Source organism: Cavia porcellus, unplaced genomic scaffold (assembly GCF_034190915.1).
Source record: "Cavia porcellus strain 051 isolate PalLab524CR breed Dunkin Hartley unplaced genomic scaffold, mCavPor4.1 scaffold_28, whole genome shotgun sequence".
In the NCBI taxonomy this organism is placed as follows: Eukaryota; Metazoa; Chordata; class Mammalia; order Rodentia; family Caviidae; genus Cavia; species Cavia porcellus.
The window spans coordinates 3,987,770-4,008,702 of NW_026947511.1; the positions used below are offsets into that span (position 1 = coordinate 3,987,770).

At 43.0% G+C, this 20,933-nt stretch overlaps 2 protein-coding genes across 3 annotated transcripts in view; one reads left to right on the plus strand and one right to left on the minus strand.

The window, feature by feature from the left end:
* The window catches only part of Ide (insulin degrading enzyme), a 93,080-nt gene extending 91,195 nt beyond the window's left edge, over window positions 1–1,885 (minus strand). For both annotated transcript variants that reach the window (XM_013143788.3, XM_003462389.5), the window contains exon 1: window positions 1,576–1,885. In XM_013143788.3, coding sequence (XP_012999242.1) covers window positions 1,576–1,673 — 98 coding nt within the window. In that variant the 5' untranslated portion in view covers window positions 1,674–1,885. The remainder of the gene's footprint in view (window positions 1–1,575) is intronic.
* Window positions 1,745–19,311, plus strand: LOC134473851 (uncharacterized). The gene is made up of 4 exons (XM_063239549.1): window positions 1,745–1,903; window positions 16,634–16,726; window positions 16,811–17,105; window positions 17,597–19,311. Exons 1-4 carry the CDS (start codon window positions 1,745–1,747, stop codon window positions 17,707–17,709), a joined length of 660 nt encoding a protein of 219 aa, XP_063095619.1. The 3' UTR covers window positions 17,710–19,311.
* The last annotated feature ends 1,622 nt before the right edge of the window (window positions 19,312–20,933 follow it).

Genomic DNA, 20,933 nt, shown 5'->3' on the forward strand with positions numbered 1-20,933 from the left:
CCTGTATTCACTTATCCTTACTTCTTTTTCTATGTGGTAGAGGACTTTGTGGTGTCCTGGAAAATATGGAGAGGGGGAGAGGGGGACCGTTTCATAGACTCTTCCATTGCAATAGCTCCTCTTAATATCACGGCTACTGTCACAGTCTAAGCAGTAGAGCCTAAGTCCATCACACAGGCAGGTTTCTCTGACTCAGATCTCAATCTCTCTCGATCTCTCCCCTGCCATCCCAGAGACACTGAATTTTTAAACTACTACATTAATTAGATCATCCCAGTTGAAACCCCTTATTGACTTCCTATTCAATATTCACTATAATTCTACTGTAATAATTAGAGGGAAAAAAATTCCTACTAAAATTCAAGGCCCAGGCTAGCATTATCCAGCTCTTGTGGTATGGGACTAGGGCCTCCTAATTCCCTCAGGGAAAATTCTCTAAAGTTTCAACTAATCTCTTCACTGTCCTCTCAACACAAATTACCTGCACACCTAGGTTGGATCACACTCACACCAACCCACATTCCACCTCTTCTGCCTTCCCTTCTAAGTCCAGCCTAGACACGCTAATTCTCTGACCCCCACGGTTCCTAAAGCACAAACTGTCCATCCTTTCCATTTTCTCAGCATTATCACATTCATTCTGAATAGTAGGCTGAAAGCTGACCATACTGTCGTGACATATCAAACCGCTCCAACTCAGTCAAAATTTCTTGGGAGGCAGGCCACCACATACACACAGCGTTTATCCCACGCCTTGCAAGTGTAACAGGTCCTACATATTACTGATTAACACCAGGAGGAGTCAAATAACGACCTAAGTTGGGCCAGACAATACTGCCTATTTCTATTTGTTATATGTGCTGCCAAGGCGAGCACGTCTCTCCCTATTTACAATGAAGGCATCTGGCGTTAACTACAGCGCTGATAATTTCTACTATACACAAAGCAGTGCTGAAGTGGAAGGAGCGCGCCACCGGACGGCAAAAAGAACCAGCGTCCTAATCCTGATCTTAACACAATCTCTGCACCGGTGGGGAAATCACACAATCCCTTTTGGCCTCCGTTGTCAAGGGGTACACTGAGGGAGCTGCTGCGGAGGCTCCCCAATATCCCCCAACACGGTCTCCTCACTGCCGCTGAGACAGGCAAACTTTTACAGTTCCCAAGGCGGGCATTTCCCTGGTCCTGGAACTCGATAGCCTCAAGAAAAAGCTGAGAGCAGAGTGAGAAGCGGTGGCCCTGGGCTCACCGCATTCCTCCCCCCGAGGGCGAGGGCGTCCGGCAGCTCGCCAGCCTCTCACGGCCGACCGCCTGAGCGGCTCCCGGGAACCAGGTCCGAGCCCGCGTCCCCGGCTCACTGCCCGCGACCTCGGCGGCCCAGGCCCTGGCTCCCGCCGCCGAGCCGCGCCTCCAGGCTGCGGGGCGGCCTCACACGGTCGTCCGCGTCCCAGGTCGGCGGGACCAGCGGCGTGAGGGGCGGCGGCAGCGGCTTGAAGTGCTGAATCACCACTTTGCAACGGGGCGCCAAACCACGGTGACCCGCGGGCCCGGAGGCCGGGCGCTCTGGCCGCTTACCCACAGAGACGCTCCAGGGGCAGCAGGCGAGCGCGGAGGACGGAGCGGAGGGTGCTGGGCAGCGCGGGGTGCAGCAGCCACGCTAGCCGGTACCGCATTCCCAGCGCAGCCGCTGGGATCACGGCGAACGCTTCCTCCTTGCGCCAGGAGCCAGCGCAGCGCACTGCGCATGCTCATTTCGCGCCGCACAGCCGGAGAGTCTTCCGCTCCGGGTTTTCCACAGAGCCCGACCCGGCCGAGACGTCGGGGAGCGGGTCGCAGGAGTCTGCGGCAGGTGGTTCGGGGTCCGGACCGGCTAATTCCAAAATCCGGCCCCCAGGGTCCTTGGGTAAGGCCGCATTTGGGCGCTCCAGTGAGGGCGACAGTGGACAGCTGGTGGGGGGCCGGGCGCTCTCGGGAACGGCGAGGGCGCACGCTGCGTTTCCGAGGCAGCCCTGCTGACCGAGGCCCGGGCTCTGCAGGTGTGGAGAGCGGCGGCGAGCGCGCGACCCGCGGGCTCCCTCTACCGCGCGGAGGGAATCCCAGCTCAGTCGCGCTGCGGCGCAGGCCCAGGCTGCAAGTAGAGGAGTTCAGGCCAGTGGAGGTCGACGAGACTGGACCGGGACCCAGGGTAAATGTCCGCTGTGGAGCACCTAGCGATTTAAGGACGTGGGTGCACTTGAGACAGGCTTAGCAAAACAAGGCTTTTGTGTTCAAATCCAGAACAGAAACTACTACTGCGTACTACTAATAGTCCTACTATTGTCAGTCTCCTTCAGTCATTAAAGACACGAATTCCTTTGCCGATGGCTTCATGGTGCTTTGCATCCACAAATAGCCCAGTATTTGTTATGGGTTGGGAGTTTCCATTACATTTTAGGGGCTTAAATGGGGGATCTAGAGTGCACTTAGGGAAGGTGGGCCCCCCACTCCCACCCTGATGTGGCCAACCAAAAATTGCAAGGAAACACAAGGATCAGAATATTTTTTATTGCTAGGGATTTAGCTCAGCGGCACTAGAGCCTGCCTGACAAGTGCAAGGCTATGAGTTTGATCCCCAGTACCAAAAACAAAAACAAGCAAAAAACTATTGCCTCAAATTGTAGTTCAGTAAGAAGGTACGTTAATCGTGTTGGATTAATGTATCAAATACCTAGACTTTTTTTGATGGTAAATGCAAGTAACTTGGTTTTTAGAGGATTTTTTTTTTTTGATACCAAGAATTGAACTGAGGGTCTTAGCACTGAACTATATCCCTAGATGTTTTGTTTTTTATTAAGTAAGTTGCTGGGTTGCTAGACTGGGCTCAAATGTGTGATCCTTCTACCTCCTGGGGTGCTAGCATTACAGGTGTGCACCACCTCCCAGTGATTTTGAAAACCGCCCTAAATTACTAGACCCAGTGCAGAGGAGGCAATTATCTTGGAGCTGCTCCGTTGACAGTGTTAAAGACTCTGAATGCATTCATGCTTATTTAATGGAATCTATAAATAGGTTTGGTCTAGAGTAAATTCAGTTTTGTTGGGCCTAAAATACGCAATTTGGGGTGTCTCTTTATGAAATAAAATACAAATTATAACTATAAAACAAACTGAAATTAACATTAATTAAATATGTAAAAAGGGAAAATAAATCATAGCGAATGACTCAAGATTTGGAGATTCAGAACTTTCAGGCTTTTAGATATGCTTACGCAAAAGTGTTTCCAAAATGGATGGGTGGCATACCCTTATAATCCCAGTACTTGCAAAGCTTAGGCAAAAGGATCCCAAATTTGAGGCTAATCTGAGCTACATAGTGAAACCCTCCATTAAAAAACTTTTTAAAAGTTCTAGAAGGTTCAGTGTTAAGAGCATTTGCCTCACAAGGCTGTGAGTTTGGGCCCCAACACAGAAGCGGAGATCCTTTAGCATTACCAGTTTGAGACCTGTGCAAGGGAGGGGCCCTACAGTTTAAATATCATTCTTTTCAGGATACCTCTATGTCTAGGAGTGAATGTGCTGCATGGGAAAGGATACTTTATCTCAATAAAGAGGATGTAAACAGAAAGAAACTAACAATTTTGAGGGTATACAATGTGTCTGACATTATACATGGATCCTTTATTAATCTTCACACTGAAAGAACATTCCTTACCTACCAGGGATGTGGAAAATAACAATTAATAATATGGAGAAAAGGAACAGATACGGAAACAGGGAGGAAAAACAGTAAGGGACTATTTTTAAATGGGATAGTCAAAAAGGCCTCTGAGGAAGTGACATCTGAGCAGAGCCCAGAACAGTAATAAAGAATGGGCAATAGGAGGACCTGTGGTACATTGTTTCCCACCTTCATATACCACCTAGACCCTAACTGATAGGGACAGAACACTAGTGCCCTGACGTCATCACTTGACCAGGATGGGAAAATTATGTTCATTTACAAATGTTCCAAAAGGTAAATTTTTTATCGTAAGTCCTTCCCATTACCTCAGTTAAAATATGGTTCATGATACTAATGAATCCTTCATTAGTTTCACATGAATGAGGGAGGGGTTGTAAGTGATGATAAATTGTCAGATAGATGCTTATTTTCCAATTCAGAAAAACATGTCTTTTCTTTCTCCCTCTCTCTTCTCTCCTCTCTCTGCTCTCTCTGCTCTATCTGCTGTCTCTCCTTTCTTTCCTCTCTCTGTCCCTGGAGCCCTTTGTTTTTGAGATGGTCTCACTAAGTTGTTGAATTGCTCAGGTTGGGTTTGAACTTTTGATCCTCTCGCCTCAGCCTCCCAGAGTGATGGAACTACAAGCAGGTGTCATCATATTGAGCTCAAAAAATGTCTTTTGAACTAACTTAACGTTTTATCATGTTGCTCATTAAAAATAAAATCTAAGCTAATACCTCAGTGGTAGAATACTTGTTAAGCATGTGCAAGGCCCTAGATTTAACCAACTAACCACTAAAAAAATAACCAACCAAGCAACTAAATAGATAAAGTATGTCCTGAATTCTAAGACTACTAAATCAAAATTCTGTGCTAACAACTAAAGACAAAGGATATCTAAATAAACAAAGATGAACCAAACTTTAAAGTTCAGTTTAGTTATTCAACGAATGTTTACTGAGCACAGATGAATACTTTGTGATAGTCACAAAGAATAGAGTTAAAAAAAAGAAAGGCCTTGGCCTCTAGTCTTTACTGGAATGGAAGGAAGGTAATACCCAAAGAGAAGAAAGAGATATCCCAATGTCATGTTTGTTTCTACAGAATCTGGTATGTACCTAACATACTTATTAAAGAAATGCATACATTGACTATATATTTTATATATTTTACAGTATAAAATTCTACCGGAATGCACTCTAGTCCCAACCCATATGTGCTAGTTTCTTGTGGTTGACACACAAATTACCACATATTTATAGCTTAAAACAAACAAGTCACGATGTCAGTAAGGCTGTGTTCCTGCAGAGAATTTAGGAGAGAACCCATTTGCTTCTTTTAGCTGCATGGCCATAGTGCCGTACAGCCTACCTCTGCCTCTCTGGCCTTCTCTGTGTGTCATCCCTTCTGTCTCTTAGAAGGAAGGTTTTCACTGGATTTAAGGTACCACTGGGCATTCCCTGAAGATCTCATCTCATCTTTTATGTTAATCACACTTGCAAAGACAGTCCTTCAATGTAAGTTAACATTTGGATAGAGCATAACCGTGGAGGGCCACCACTCTGGACTACAGTCTATTTCCAGCCTCTACTGTGAGCTTCCACAGACTAATTCTCACAGCAAACTGAAGTTTACAACATTCTAACTTGTTAGTGCTCTGTTTTATAAGTCCTGCTACAAGTGTCATTGCCTTCCCCAAACTTTCTCATTTCCATTCCTCATATACACTAATAGAAGTGATCATGCTGGTCTAAGCTGAAGAGTAGTTGGCCAGTCTCGAAACACATGTATTTGGGGTTTTACTGTTTTCATTTTCTATTTTTTTTTTTTTTTTTTTTTTGAGACAGGGTTTCACTCAGCAGTTCAGGCTGGTCTTGAACCAATTTTGTAGCCCAGCCTGGCCTCAAACACATAGCTACTCTCCTGCCTCAGCTTTTTAAGTGCTGGGATTACAGGTATGTGCCGCCACATCTGTCTAAAGACATGTATTTGGATTTTAACCATCTATAGTTGTAATAAGCACTATATTAAGAATGATGTCTGGGGGCTGGGGATTTAGCTCAGCGGCATAAGCACCTGCCTTGCAAGCAGGCAGTCGTGAGTTCGATCCCTGGTACCGATAAAGACAAAAAAAAAAAGAATGATGTCTGAGTCATTCAGGTGTTTTTTCTATTTTTTTAACTTTTCCTTTTTAAAATTTATTTTTTCTTAGTTATTTTTGTGTCTCACCTGGCAATAAGTCAAAGTGGCAAGTTTGAAGGCCAGCCTGGGGAATCTAACAAGTCCAGTCTCAGAATAGAATTTAGCTGGGGATTTAGTTCAGTGGCACAGCGCTGACTGGCAAAAGTGCTGTCCTGAGTTCAAGTCTGATACTCCCCCCAAAAATTAAAAAAAAAACTTTAAAAGGCCTCCCAAGAGTGGGTGGCACAAGCCTATAATCCTGGCACTCTGGAGGTTGGGACAGGACACTCACTGGCAAGTTCAAGGCCAGCTTGAGTTTGCGAATGAGTTCAAGGACAGCCTGAACCATACAGCAAGACTTTGTCTTAAACAAACAAACAAACAAAAAACAGGGAATGTAGCTCAGTGGCAAAGCAGGCATGCGTGAGGCCCTGGTTAAATAAGTAACTATGGTTCAATGTCGTGGGGTTAAAGAAGACTTAGAACTGAAAAGCTATCACAAACCCTTTAATAAAAGTCATGTAAAAGTGCAATGGGCCAAGATAATCTAAACCAGTTTTGAAGAAGAAAACACTGCTGAATAGAAAGAATTTTTATTGTTATAATAACTAAGACAACTTGATATTGGCATAAGGAGAAACTGACCACAGAAAGCTTCAGTAGTATCTAATGAATCTATGATTTAGCTAATCTGTGCAGTTTCTATGCACTCACAATTCCACTTCTAGCTATAAACCCAACAGAAACATGAATATAGGTACGTGAAAGTACATGTACTAGAATGCTTATACCCAGATTAGTAGTCGTCCCTGGACAAAAATAATCTAACAGTAAAATACACAGGAAAAAAATAAACTTGCAGGTGTGGTGGCACATACTGTAACCCCAGCACTCAGGTGGCTAAAGCAGGAGAATCACCATAAATTTGAGGCCACCCTGGGCTACATACTGAATTTAAGGCAAGCCTGAACTAGATAGTGAGATCCTGTCTCAACAAAACAAAACTGGAATATTCATTGAATATGACATCATAACTGAAAAAAAAGAACAAAAATTCAAAGTAAGGGAAGCCAAACACAAAAGAATTTGTACTATTTGTGTCCATTTTTATAAAGGTGAAAAACAAGGGACCGGGGGTTTAGCTCAGCAGGCTTAAGTGCCTGCTTGGCAAATGCGAGGTGGTGAGTTCAATCCCTGGCACCAAAAAAAAAGTGAAAAACAGTTAAAACCAATCTCTATACTGGTGTGGCTGGGCACACCTGTGGTCCTGGCACTCTAGGAGGCTCAGGCAGTGCTACAAGTCTGAGCCCAACCTGGGCAACTTAGTGAATTAGTGATACCTTATCTCAAAAAATAAGAAAAAGGTTATAGTTATAGCTCAGTTCCTGGGTTCAATCCCCAGTACCATAAATAATGGAAAATAAAAATATAAGAGTACCATTCTACAAAACTAGAAGGCAACACAGTGGCTACTAATTTGGGGTGACATTTATAGGAAGGGAGAATAAGTTAATGCAGGTTGGGGGGCTGTTTTACATGGTGTATATGGTGTTTGACAAAAGAGCTGTACATTTATAAATTATTTATACTTTTTCTGTCTGCAATACTTCAATAAAATCTCCAAAACCATATAATCTTCCAAAATGTGAGAGGGTGCGATTAAGCAAAAGAAAAAATTGGGGATAGGGATATAGTTCAGCAGCACAGTAACTTCCTGGCAAGCAAGAGGCGCTGGGTTCCGTTCTCAGTACCAAGAAAAGAAAAAAAAAAAAAGAAAGAAAAAGACTTTGGTCCTTATTTGGATTCTGACTTGCAGAAGCCTTTTGTAAAAAAAGAAACAATACAATCAGGATAATAGGATAATGGTGACATTCATTTTGTCAGTATGTTAGAAGCTATAACTTGTTTTGTTTTGTTCTGTGACAGGGTCTCACTGTAAAATTCAGGGTGTCCTTGAACTCACTATGTAATCTAGGTTGGCCTAGAACTCAAGATGATCCTCCTGCCTCAGCCTACCAAATACTGAGATTACACGTCTGTGTCACTATACCCAGCTTCCCATGTGTCTTATTTTTAATTTTATGTACACATTTTGAGACAAGTTCTTGCTAAATTGCTCAGACTGGGCTTGAATTTGCAGTCTTCCTTCAGCTTCCCAGCATTCTGGGACTACAGATTTTTAACATTATGTCTAACTCAAAGTTGCAGCTTTTAAGAGTTTCTTGATATTAAAATTTATATATATATATAATATATAATTTGTATATATTTTATGTATAGCCTGAAATATTACAACATGAAAGAATATGTTAGGATCTGGTTCAGAATAATGCAGGAGAGGAGAAGCAGGTAGGAGAAAGTACACATAAAGCAGTGTGGCACTAGCCACAGTGGTGCACAATGTAATTCCAGTACTGGAAGATTGAGGCAGAAGGAGCACGTTTTTCAAGGCCAACCAGGACTACACAGAAAGACACTGTCACAAAACAAACACAAGCTCCAATACTAGCCAAGAACTGTTCATTACTGAAGCAGGATGAAGAATATTGATTATATTATTTTCTTTGCTACTATATGTTTGGATTTTCCCATGATAAATGGTTTTTGGTACAGAACTTCATAGCAGGTTACTGGGATAACAGTAATAGGTTATATATCTCAATATCTCATTATCTTTACAATAGTTGTTCTTTCAATTGTGTATATCAAAATAAAATGAAATACAGAACATTATAGAACTTATCAAAGCAGAGTATTGAATAGAACAGTACCATTAATCAGAACAGAGCAAAACAGTAACAAAATATTTGCCTTCAAAGAGATTAGAAGGAAATCCCCCTTATTTGCTATGGTCAACCTCCCCAGAGATGCTCAGATCTCTGGTTCCCATTTGCTAATGGGGGGCAGGGTTAGGGGGTATGGGAAGTGGGATGTTTGACTCTCAGCCCGTGCACCAGTAGGCTCACTATTGCTTAGCAGGGAGGCAGGCTGGTTGCTTGGTTTCCCAGTGTCCTAAGATCCAATATGGCGTGGACCTCAGGAGACACTGGTGGTTCTCCTCCTGGAGCGGGTGGGGGGCAGCTGCAGCGTGCCACACCACAGCTGCTTACCAGGGAGGGGAGTTGCTTGCTTGGTTTCCCAGAGTCCTAATTTCCAACATGGCATGAGTCTCAGGAGTCTCTGGTGGTTCTCCCCCTGGAGGGGCCACAGCCGATAAATGGTTTTTAAATGTATAGCAATCTATTGGGCATGGTGGTGCACCCCTGTAATCCCAGCACTCAGGAGGCTAAGGTAGGAAGATTGCCATGCATTCAAGGCCAGCCTGGGCTATATGATGAATGCAAAACCAGCCTGAACTACACAGAAAGACTTTGTCTCAAAAAAGAAAGAAAATGTGCAACAGTAAGTCTATAGCAATAAAATATCTAAAAGTAATATGAATTTCTAAAAATTTGTATAGATAAATGTTTTGTTAATTATGAATTTGTTGAGTTCTCCTAAAGCCAAGTGTGGTGGTACATGCTTGTAATACCAGCACCTGAGAGACTGAAGCAGGAGGATCATTGCAAGTTTGAGATCCACCTGGGCTACAAAGAGCTCAAGGCCAGCCTGAACTGCATTGAGACCCTGTCTCAAGAAAGACAGAAAAAAAAGTTCTAAATGACTCATACTTGGTACTGGGGAACAAACCCCATGCCTCTGCATTGAGCTACATCTGCAATTCTTTCATTTTTATTTTTTATTTTTTTTTGATACAAGGTCTCACTAAGTCACTAAGTTGCTGCTGCCAGGCTCAAACTTGTGATACTCCTGCCTCAGCCAACAGAGTTGGAATTACAGGCTTGTGTCACCAGGCCTACCACTTGCTTAATCTTTACCTTTTTAATAAATAGTGTGGGCCCTGGCCCTGCTTTCAAAGTTGAGAACACATCAGAGAAAAGAACAACCCAGTCTATTCTCATAAGTTTGTACCACAATGTAATATAAACAAGGAAATTAATGTTACATAAAATAGTTTCATACTATGACTAAAATCATAGTAGGGTGACCATGGTGGGTTTCTTGTCCAGTTTCCTATATACAACAGTTCTAGGGCTTTGTGCTGGCATCACTACTGCTCTCCTGAGTCAGAGGAGGCAACAAGGACTTCAACCTCTGTATTAAGGACTTCCACCAACCCTGGCTGTTGAAAAGTGGACACGCGTGGCATAGTTTAGGTGGCAGCTCAGCACCATTTCAGAACAGAGGGGTCAGTGTTTGGGCCGCGTACTCAGTGGTCAGTGGTGTGGTTCTTCTTATACAATAACTATTCACGAGGTCCCCGTCCCTTAACCTTTTGCTTCTTTACAGCTCTTGGCCTCTCAGCCTTTTCCCTTCACATCCCTTCTTTCTCCACCCAGTGTCCTGGCCAAGTTTCTCACCTGATTGTTGAAAGCTGGGGAGGCTCAGTCATGCGTCTTGTCTGGGGAACCTTTCAGAGTTTTCCCTTAATACTCTAAAGTTACAAACACTGAATATTGAGTTTTCTCTTTGCATTGCTATCATAAGAATGTAATTCTTGGGAGGCAAGGGGAAGAGGATGTAAAAAAGAATTAACTGTGACAGGTATATATACCAGCTCCTCATGATGAACATTATCATTACATATTGCAAATGTGTACTAAAAAGAAAAAGAATATAATTCTCCTTTCATCTCTAGGAAAGTGTGCTGACGGTTGACAAAGGGAAAAAATGAGGGTAAAACTGCAACCTCATTTGCCACATGAGAAAGAAGTAAATGAGTTTTGTTTTGCTTTGTTTTGTTTTGTTTTTTGTTTTTTTGAGACAGAGTTTCACTCTACAGCTCAGGCTGGTCTTGAGCTCACTTTGTAGTCCAGACTGATCTCAAACTCACAATGATCCTCCTGGCTCAGCCTCCAGAGTGCTGGGATTACAGGCCTAGCATGCAAATGAGGTTTTGTTAGACTGCTTCAGAAAGAGTGGCTGGGGAAGGTCTCTGAGGAAGTGAGTACGTTATGGCTAGAAAGGTAAAAGGACGCAATCATGAGAGGGAAAAACTCCATCCGGGGAAATATCATTTGAGATAGGAAAGACCAGCATATTCCAGGGACTGATAGGTGGCCATGAAATTAAAAAGAAAATACCTTTCCCTTTCTCTTCCAAGTTTTTACTATAAAGATTCTACTATTAGGCAACTAAAAACAGTTACCAAAGTTTGGGTTTGGGGAAAGTATGTTTAAGCATTATGAACTGTCCTTTACAAGTTTATGAACTGTGCATGAATTGCACTTTCCCCTTAGTTTATAAGCACATTTAGACAGTATTGTTGTTCTCCTGAGTGTTCATACCCACAGACACATGGCAGTAAAACCCAATGTGATGATGGTGAATATGGAAACAGATGACTAAAGTCAAGTATGCTATCCTCAACTGTTCCCAAAAGAGTAAATACTCCTTAAGAGCATTAAAAAATCATACAAATACTGGGTGTGGTGGTGCGCGTCTATAATCCCAGCACTCAGGAGGCTGAGGTAAGAGGATCACTGCAAATTTGAGGCCAGCCTGGGCTACATAGTGAGTTCAAAGGCAGCCTGAACTATGTTGTAAGACTCTGTCTCAAAAAAATAAAAATAGTTATGAAGACTTTAAAAAAAATTTGTTAGGTCAAGCATGGTGACTCAGGCCTGTAGTCCAAGTACTCAGGAGAGTAAGACAGGAGGGACACCATGAATTGAAAGGCAGTCTGGGCTACACAAGCAAATGCAAGGCCAGCCTACACTACATACCTGTCTCAAAAAAACAGAAAAATTTTGAGGTGTTTGTAGCATATACTGATCACATTCATCATGATAAGTTGGTACATATACGTAACACATCTCAATTTTTAAAATCTCCTCTTCGCCTTTACCCCCATCTCTTTGTCCCTTCTCTTTTGCAAAACAGCTGTCTGTTATCTAATGTCTGTCTTGTTTTTGCTCTTTGTTTATATTTTGGACTTCTTTTATAAGAAAAGTCATGTAATATATAAGCTTCTGTGTCTGATTTATTTCACTTAACCTGGTCTCAAGGTGCATCCATTTTCCCACAAATAATTCAAGTTTATCCTTCTTTATGGTACAGTAGTAGTCCACTGTGTATAATTACCACATTTTCTTTATTTACTCATCTGCTGATGAACATATAAGCTGCTTCCGAGATTTAGCTCTTATGACCTGTGCTTCTATAATCATGGATATAGGGTAGCCTTTCCTGAACTGCATTGTGGTCCCATTTATATTTGTATTCCCAAGGAAAATTATTAAAATTCCAATTAGTAATTCCAATCTATCACTTCCAATGCAACCCAAGATGAGAATAAAGGGATAAATACACATCTGCAGCTGTGGAGAGCCAAAGCGATCCTGAACCCAGTTAGAACAATGGTGAACCTGAGTAAGGGCCTAGACTCAGGAATGTACCAGGGTTTTATTAACTCAATTTTTTTGTTTTTTTCATTTTTATCGGTACCGGAGATCGAACTCACGACTGCCTGCTTGCAAGGCAGGTACTTATGCCGCTGAGCTAAATCTCCAGCCCCCTAGATTCTTTCTTGAGGCACATTTTGGCATCACTCATTATTAGTATCTCACTAGACCCATTTGCACTGGTTAAAGCCAATTGATAAAGAAATATCCTAGCTCATTCTATACATATACATAATATATGGAAATAGAGTCAGATTTAACCAAAATGAAGACAAATGCTCTTTTTTTTCTTTATTTTTATTTTTTTACTTTATGTATGTATTTATTTATTTATTTATTTTTGTCTTTTTTGAGACGGGGTCTCGCTATGCAGTTCAGGCTGGCCTTGAACTCACTTCATAGCACAGGCTGGTCTCGAACGATCCTCCTGCCTCAGCCTCCCGAGTGCTGGGATTACAGGCGTGAGCCACCACACCCAGCTTAAATGCTCTTCTTTCAAGGAATGCTGTGCTGGTGGTCCTCCACATGTGGGTATATATCCCCATATGTGGCTCCTGAGGTTCTTGGGGTTAAGCACCATGAGAGAATGTGAAAAAGAAAGAGAAAAAGCTGGGGTCAAGTGGAGCCCTTACTCTCCTGCTGGGAGGAAAGGTATTGGCTCCTCTCTGCAGGGGTGTTTATTTAAACCCTTTAGCAATTTAATGTCACATGACACCTTGTTGCCCTAGCAACCCACTGTTCAGATTGTTTTGGAGCTGAAGCAAAGTCACATCTTTGCCCCAGGTGCTCTTTGTTATTGGAATGACCATGCTCCAGCCTTGCAGTGTGGTCAGTCTCCCAGCTTCAAAGGCTCCTAATAGGTATACAGGTATCACTGCAGTATGAGGTCTTTAATTCTTTTGGGAGGATACCTAGAAGGGGAATACCTGGTCAAATGGAATTGCTGGTTTCCGTTTTTTTGGAGGAATCTCCATACTGATTTCTATAGTGGTTGGACCAATATACATCCCCACTAACAATGTAGGAGATCTTGTTCCTTTTTTCTTGCAGCCTCTCCAGCGTTTATCATTTGATTTCATGATGATGGCCATTCTTTCTAGTATAAGATAGAATCATAGTGTTGTTTTCTCTAGTGGCCAGTGATGTTTGAACAAATTTTCACATATTTATTACCCATTTGTATTTCTTCAAGATGTTTCTATTCACTTCAGTTGCCCATTTTTTGATTGGGTTTTTTTTGGGGGGGGGACTCTAAATTTTTTAGTTCTTTATATATTCTAGATATTAGTCTTCTCTCTGAAGGACATTTATTAGGTTGTCTTTTCACTTTGTTGGTTGTTCCCTTTGCTATGCATAAGCTTTTAAATTTGATATCATCTCATTTGTTGATTCTTAAATGAAGAATTTTTAAGGTCATTATGAAACGCTTAAATTACATTTTTTCTTTTTTTTGAGATACGGTCACACCGTGCAGTTCAGGCTGGCCTTGAATTCACCATGTCACCCAGGTTGGCCTCGAACTTCTGATATTTCTGCTGAGCATCCCAAATCTGGGATCACAGCCATTGGCTACCACACTGGGCAGTTATATTAATTTTGGATACAAAAGTATGTATTCAAATATGACTTCAGTTATTTAAAATGTAGACAATTGGAAAGAAATAGATGAAAATATTAGTAGTAATTGCTGGTAAGTAGAAATCTAGTATCTATATATTGGAGTTCCAAAAAGAATGAATAAAGAATATGAGTGAAATATTCAATAAATAATTAAAAACATTTCCCAGAACTGAAGGAAATAAACTGCCAATTGAAAGGATTCTCTCAGCACTTAGCATAATGGATGAAAATAAATGCACACTAAAGCATATCACTGCTGAATTTCTACTTGTTACTAAAATGAAATGCTATGGTATGAACAAGCATAATAATCTAAATACAGATTTTTGATTTATCTAAAAATTGTAATATTGGGTACATAAGGCAAAGAAAATGAAGATGGTATATTTTAGAATTAAACCCTCACCTTCAATAAATCAACAAATACTATCTAAAATTGATTAACCAAGGGGCTAGGGATATAGCTCAGCAGCACAGTGCCTGTCTGGCAAGCATAAAGTCATGAGTTCAATTCCCAGTACCAATAAAAAAAAATTTTTTTTTGTCTTTTCGAGACAGGGTCTTGCTATGTAGTTGAGGCTGGCCTTTAGTTCACTTTGGAGCCCAGGCTGGTCTTGAACTCACAATGATCCTCCTGCCTCAGCCTCCCAAGTGCTGGTATTACAGGCATGAGCCACTATGTCCCGCTCCAAAAATGTTTTTTAAAAATTTGATTACCCAAAGGTAATAGTGAAAGGGTTTTGGCCCAGACAGGACACTGTAGCCAGGAAAGCCTCAACCAGAAGCAGGAAGCCCCTATCTCCCGTGCCCCTAGGAAGTTACCTGTGATGCCATCTTCCCGCCCCTGGAAATTTACATATGGCGCCAAACCTAGGACCAGTGGGCTACCTGTACATCCCTAATGCTCGCCTTAGGTTCCACCCCAAACCGAGGCTATTTACATGCCCCCACGCCATGTGTCTGCCAGAGAGATCGCCGGATGCCAGCGGTGGGGGTGCTGGTCATCTCTCTCCGTGTTCTCAGAATAAAGGCCGCTTTTTATTTTATACTTCTCATCTTTTGGAAATAATCCTAGCATTTGGTGCCGTGACTCGATCAGCAGGCGATTGACTCCTGGGACACACCCAGTTGAGTCCCCTACCCAATAACCAGATAACATCCTGGATTAATTCCAAGCTCTTTCCTGTCCCGAGACATCCTAACCCTAACCGCCTCACTTCCTTTAAAGCCTCGCGCTTTCACGGGCAAAACTGTTACTTATGTGGGCTCCACTCGTAAATCTCTCAGTGACGACTGGAATATACAAGTTTTTGGAACCATAGCCGCTGCGTGGTGCCACAAATGAGTGACGGCTTGTTCTGGACCACTGGCTTTTTTCTTGCCTGAATCAGTCATGGGGAACGTATTTTCTAACTCCCAAAAGATGCCTTTACAATGTCTAATTTTTAATTTACGTACTCTAAAAATTAAAAGTACCATAAAAACTAAACAATTAACTTTTTACTGCCAGGAGGTCTGGCCAACCTACCCTCTTATTGGCAAGCGTTGGCCCAAAGAAGGAACATTTGACCCCTGCATTCTCAGGAACTTGTATGAGTTCTGTCAAGCCAGCAACAAGTTATTAGAACTCCCTTATATTCAGGTCTTTCTTATTCTGAGCACACACCCATCTCTCATTAAGTCTTGTGCTCCTGCTGAGATACTTTTAGCTAACTCTACTGCACCGCAAACTTTTCCGTCCTGCCCTCAGGATTCGCTTGAGGATGTCCCTCCGGTGTTTTCCCGGCCACCACCTGCCTACCCCCAAACTCATTCCCTGCCGTTACCTCCCACCGGATCGCCCTTCCCTCCCCCATGCCTGATTCTCTCAGCAGTCTGGTCCCAATGCGTCGCAGATACCTCCTGCTGTGCAATCGTCTCCCTCTCTGCCTTCCGGGACCCATGACTCTCCCAGCGAATCTAATCACTCTGTTAGTGCTTCCTCAAAGTCTCCGGTTTCTTGTTCTCCTGAGAATTCTCTATCTCCTACAGCATTCTCACCGCCCGCCCACCATACTAGGTCTCAGTCACTATGTCCTTCCAGCAGGCTGCGTGATTGTTCCAGCTTACGCGGGAACAGTCTCCATGTTGCAACCCTCTGCTACGTGGCATGGCGCCGCCATGTTCAGGAGGGTCACATGACGACAGGGTGCCGCCATGTTTTGGGCCACGTGACAGGGCGCCGCCATGTTCCCAGGACCCTCACTGTCAACGGGTGCCCCCTTGTGGCTCCTCTTGTGAACTGCAACAGCCGCCCTGTTGCAGTGCACATGATGCTTCACTGTGCTGCTGACAGCAATCCTCTCACTGCAAGGCACACAGTGAGACGCCATCTGCCTGTGTTTCCCAGGGTGACCGGCAGCAGCTCTGTAGGCCCTCTACAGATGACTGCTCACATGTGCCTACCGGACGGATGGCTGCCCAATGGCCCTCTGCTCCGGAATCTTCTCCTCAGGCTCTGCTACCGCTTCGGGAGCAAGCTGGCCCCAAGGGACTTGTTAACTTCCATGTGCCTTTTTCCCTTTCTGATCTATCTCAGATTACCCATAAATTAGGTAGCCTCTCTGTTGACCCACAGAATTATATCAGGGAATTTAAGTTTATTACTAATTGTTTTAATTTACATTTTAAGGATGTTTATGGGATTCCAAATACCACTGTCAGCTCACAAGAACAGAATCAACTGTGGCAAGCAGCTCAAAAAGAAGCTAATCACAGACATAAGGTAAACACTGCTGATAATGACCCTGGGCCTATAGCTGTGCCAGAGCAGGACAAGCATACTAACTATAACAAACTTTTAAAACAGGTTCAGGAGGCTAATAAAAACCCAACTGTGTTCCTAAATTGGCTTTCTAATCCTCGCACCCTACAAGCAGTTCCAGCTTCGTGCACTGTGTTGGGCCGCCTCCCAGCCCCTCCCCCATGCGCCCTCCCAGCCCCTCCCTCCCCCATGCGCCATCGTCGTCGTCGTCGCTGTCATCTTACGCGTTTCCGGAGGCAGTCCCAGCCCACCCCTGTGTGCTACGTCCCAGCGCTTGCCCCACCCGCTGGGCGTGCTCTGCCGGAGCGCCGCGAAACAGCAGCTCAGCGGCTCTGCTCAGGTGTGCTTTTTTTACAATTCGGCTCTGCTCAAAAGATGCTTTTTTTTTTTTATCACAATTCTCAAACCATTTAATCAAAGTTACTGGCCACCTGATAATTTTACCAGCCTTGTTTATCAATCAAAGCCTTCACCAATCTCCTGTTTAACAACTAAGGTTATAAATTCCTTTTTGCTGGGAACCACTAGCTCTATTTCAAGACAAGGGTTTTCTTCAAAGTTTTATTTTATTTGTCTTGGTTCATACTACTGCAAATAACAACTTTAAAAAAATAAATGTGTTCAGAATTTGAAAGTATTAGATCAGTTTTCATAGATTTATTCATAAGATTGGTAAACCTTTACTGCAAAATGTTTCCATTAAAATGAGATTATACTCTACTTAATTCTACTATAGCCCAAATCCCAAACAAAAAGGCAAAACTTGACCTTCAAACCTTATAGAGATCTTAATATGGTTTTTTATATTTTTAACACTTATGACACTTGGAGTTCTGAGGCAGGTAAACCTACACAAGGTGAAGCTGCCTGGCCTCCCCATGGACCACGCCCAAATGCAGCAGAAGACATTGAGCAAGAAAATGCCCCATCCTGGCATTCTTTGAGACCTTACTCCAGGGCTGCTGGACTGTCCTAGCCACCAAAGAGTGGGTAAGTCATCCTAAGTTCTAGCCCTCACAGGAAATGTCGACACTGCCAGATTCATCGCTGACAAAAATTGCTGCTGAAGACTGAGGGGGTTCAGGGCAACAACAGCCCCCTTTAAGGTGTCTGTCTCAGAGTCCAAGTAGCACTAAAGTCTCAGGTAAGACAATTTTCTATATTTGTGGACATAGAGGCCATATATACAGAGTTCTTCCTGAGTATTCAGGCTGCTATAGTAAGTCCTCAATCTCTATGATGGGGTATTGATGGTCAACCTAATACAAACAGGGCCTATTTTGTGCAGGTCCCAGTCCTAAATCTTAAAATGCCTTTTATACAGGCTGACTGAGACACACTGAGGCCTCAACAGCTTCCATCTGTTATTGCTAGTAAACCTCTCCTCAGTGATATAAGACCACCCCCTTCCCTTCTTATTCACCAATTTGTCAGACAACCCTGGTCAAGACTGACAGATACATTTTGTCTTCTCACTTTGTTTATACTTTTTTAGGATACATAAAAGCCTTTCCCACAACCAGGTAAACTGCTATACAAACGGGTTACAGCGACCCATGCCTAAATCAAAGTTGCTAGACTGTCATCCTGGTTTCATATCACTCAGGCTAAGAGGTGCCCTTCCAGCCCTAAATCTGATCATTCTGAGTGGTTATCTCATCTTCTGTCGCCCACCCGTCTCTGTTTCACGACGGCCTCGCAGCCACAGTTAACAGGCTAAGTCATGTTTTGTTATCCACTTTGGCTCCCAATTTCTTACGTTCTATTAATGATCATTTTTACAGCAGGACTCTTTAACAGTATTACCTACAGACTCCAATGTCATGCATACCAGAGACAAGCCTTACCGACCTACCTCTTAACTTTTATGCTTTCAGAAGGGGGAGTAATCATCTCTCATAACTCCACTCCTCCTAATCCCACGTTTAATTTTCAGAACTCTGCCTTACTGTGGAACATGTCTAAATCAAAATCACCTTTCCCTCTACCTCACCTAGGGAGACAGTGCCATGTCTCCTCATAACATCTTGTCTCTTTGTTTTTCCAGTCTAACATACGTGCATTCACCAGTGAAGTTGTCCTGGCCAAAACACCTGGCACCATCGTCTACCTGAGCATCAACCTTCATCTGTCAAGTCTTCTAGGCTCCAGTACAACGCCCTCTGCCAGCAGGAAGTAGTTAGAGAAATCTTTGCCCCTTTTCATAATAATAATCATAAGATGGGATATGAAAGGGTTTTGGCCCAGACAGGACACTGTAGCCAGGAAAGCCTCAACCAGAAGCAGGAAGCCCCTATCTCCCCTGCCCCTAGGAAGTTACCTGTGACACCATCTTCCTGCCCCTGGAAATTTACATATGGCGCCAAACCTAGGACCAATGTGCTACCCGTATATCCCTAATCCCCGCCTTAGGTTCCACCCCAAACCGAGGCTATTTACATGCCCCCACGCCATGTGTCTGCCAGAGAGATCGTGGGACGCCAGCAGTGGGGGTGCTGGTCATCTCTCTCCATGTTCTCAGAATAAAGGCTACTTTTTATTTTATACTTCTCATCTTTTGGAAATATTTTTCATCTTTTGGAAATAATCCTAGCAATAGTACATATAAATTTCTTGCAAAACTGGAAATGTGCCAACTCTAGATAAAAAATAATTTAAAGAGTGGAAAGTGATTGCTTCTTGGTTTGAGTTCTGGAGGCACTGGGGCAGAAAAAAGCAGATTTTTTTTTATTTTGTTTTAAGACTTTTGAAGTACTGTTTAAACAAGGCATGGTGGTGCCCTCCTGTAATCCCAGCACTCAGGAGACTTAAGGCAGGAAGACTGAGGGAGGAGGCAGAGAGAGGCGGATCATTGCAAGTTTGAGACCAGCCTGGGCTACAAAGTGACCCCAAGGCCAGCCTGAGCCAAACAGTGTGACCCTGTCTCAAAAGAGACCAAAAAAAAAGTACTGTTTAATTTAAAATGTCTATGTTTTACTTTAAAAAAATAAAATCAATTTAAAATAATTTATACATGAAATATATACACTCTTGAAAGACAAATGCTAGACCAAATACATCCGTGGTAATGTTGCATTAGTAGAATACAGTTCAGCTACACTGAAAATACTGTCAGTAGGCACAGCATGGTGGTAAACACCAGTAATTCCAGCACTCAGGAGATGGAGGCAGGAGGATTGCTACAAGTTTGAGCCAGCCTACGTCACTAATGAGTTTAAGCTAACCTGAACTACATAGCAAGGCCCTGTTTCAAAACAACAAACAAAAATCCAAGTAATTTCTAATTGTAGGCAGACTTTCAAGAGAGGTTAATTATTAGTTTCATTGGGCTGGGGATTTAGCTCAGCGGCATAAGTGCCTGCCTTGCAAGCACGTGGTCGTGAGTTTGATCCCCAGTACCTATTTAAAAAAAATTTTTTTTTAAATTAGGAGTTTCGTTAGCTGGGGCTCTACAAGGGCAATATAAAATAACAACCCGGAAACAACCACCTGTTTAGTGCCACAAACTTTGACAAATGTCCATAAGATCATGGTTATCTCCATTAGATTTAATCTTAAAGCCCATGCAATTAATCCAGCCTGTATTTTCAGAACTCTGCCCACACAAAGTTTAATATTGGGTGAGGTGGCTGAATGTGGTGGCCCACACCTGTAATCCCAGTACTCTAGGAGGCTGAGGCACTGGGATCACACATTTGACTCCAGTCTGGGCATATTAGTGACCTGGTGAGACCCTAGGATGTTGCTCAGTGCATCGGGCCTGGGTTCACTATTCCTGGGGATAGAGGTGCAGATGAAGTGCATAATTACTTTTTAGAAGCTATTTTCCTTGCTATATGAATGTAGTAGCGAACGAGAAAAGAGCAGAAGGGAAATCGATGGCCTCTTAAATTTCTTAAGGAAAAATAATAAACACCTTGCATTAGAGCAGTAACAGGAGAGATGAAAGAAACAGGATTGTCCTGGACTTTGAGGAGCCAAAAGTTTTGGTCAGCACCAGGAGTACAGATGAGAAAGAACAGGGTGCAGATAAAGATATAAAAAGCTCGATTGGGATAGGTCCATTTTAAAGCTGCCAGTGAGTCACCTGAGGGGAGTTACCAGTACACAGCTATGCAGAATGGCTATAACCAGCGGTCTGAGCTGCAGGTGTTTTTAGGTGGAGGCA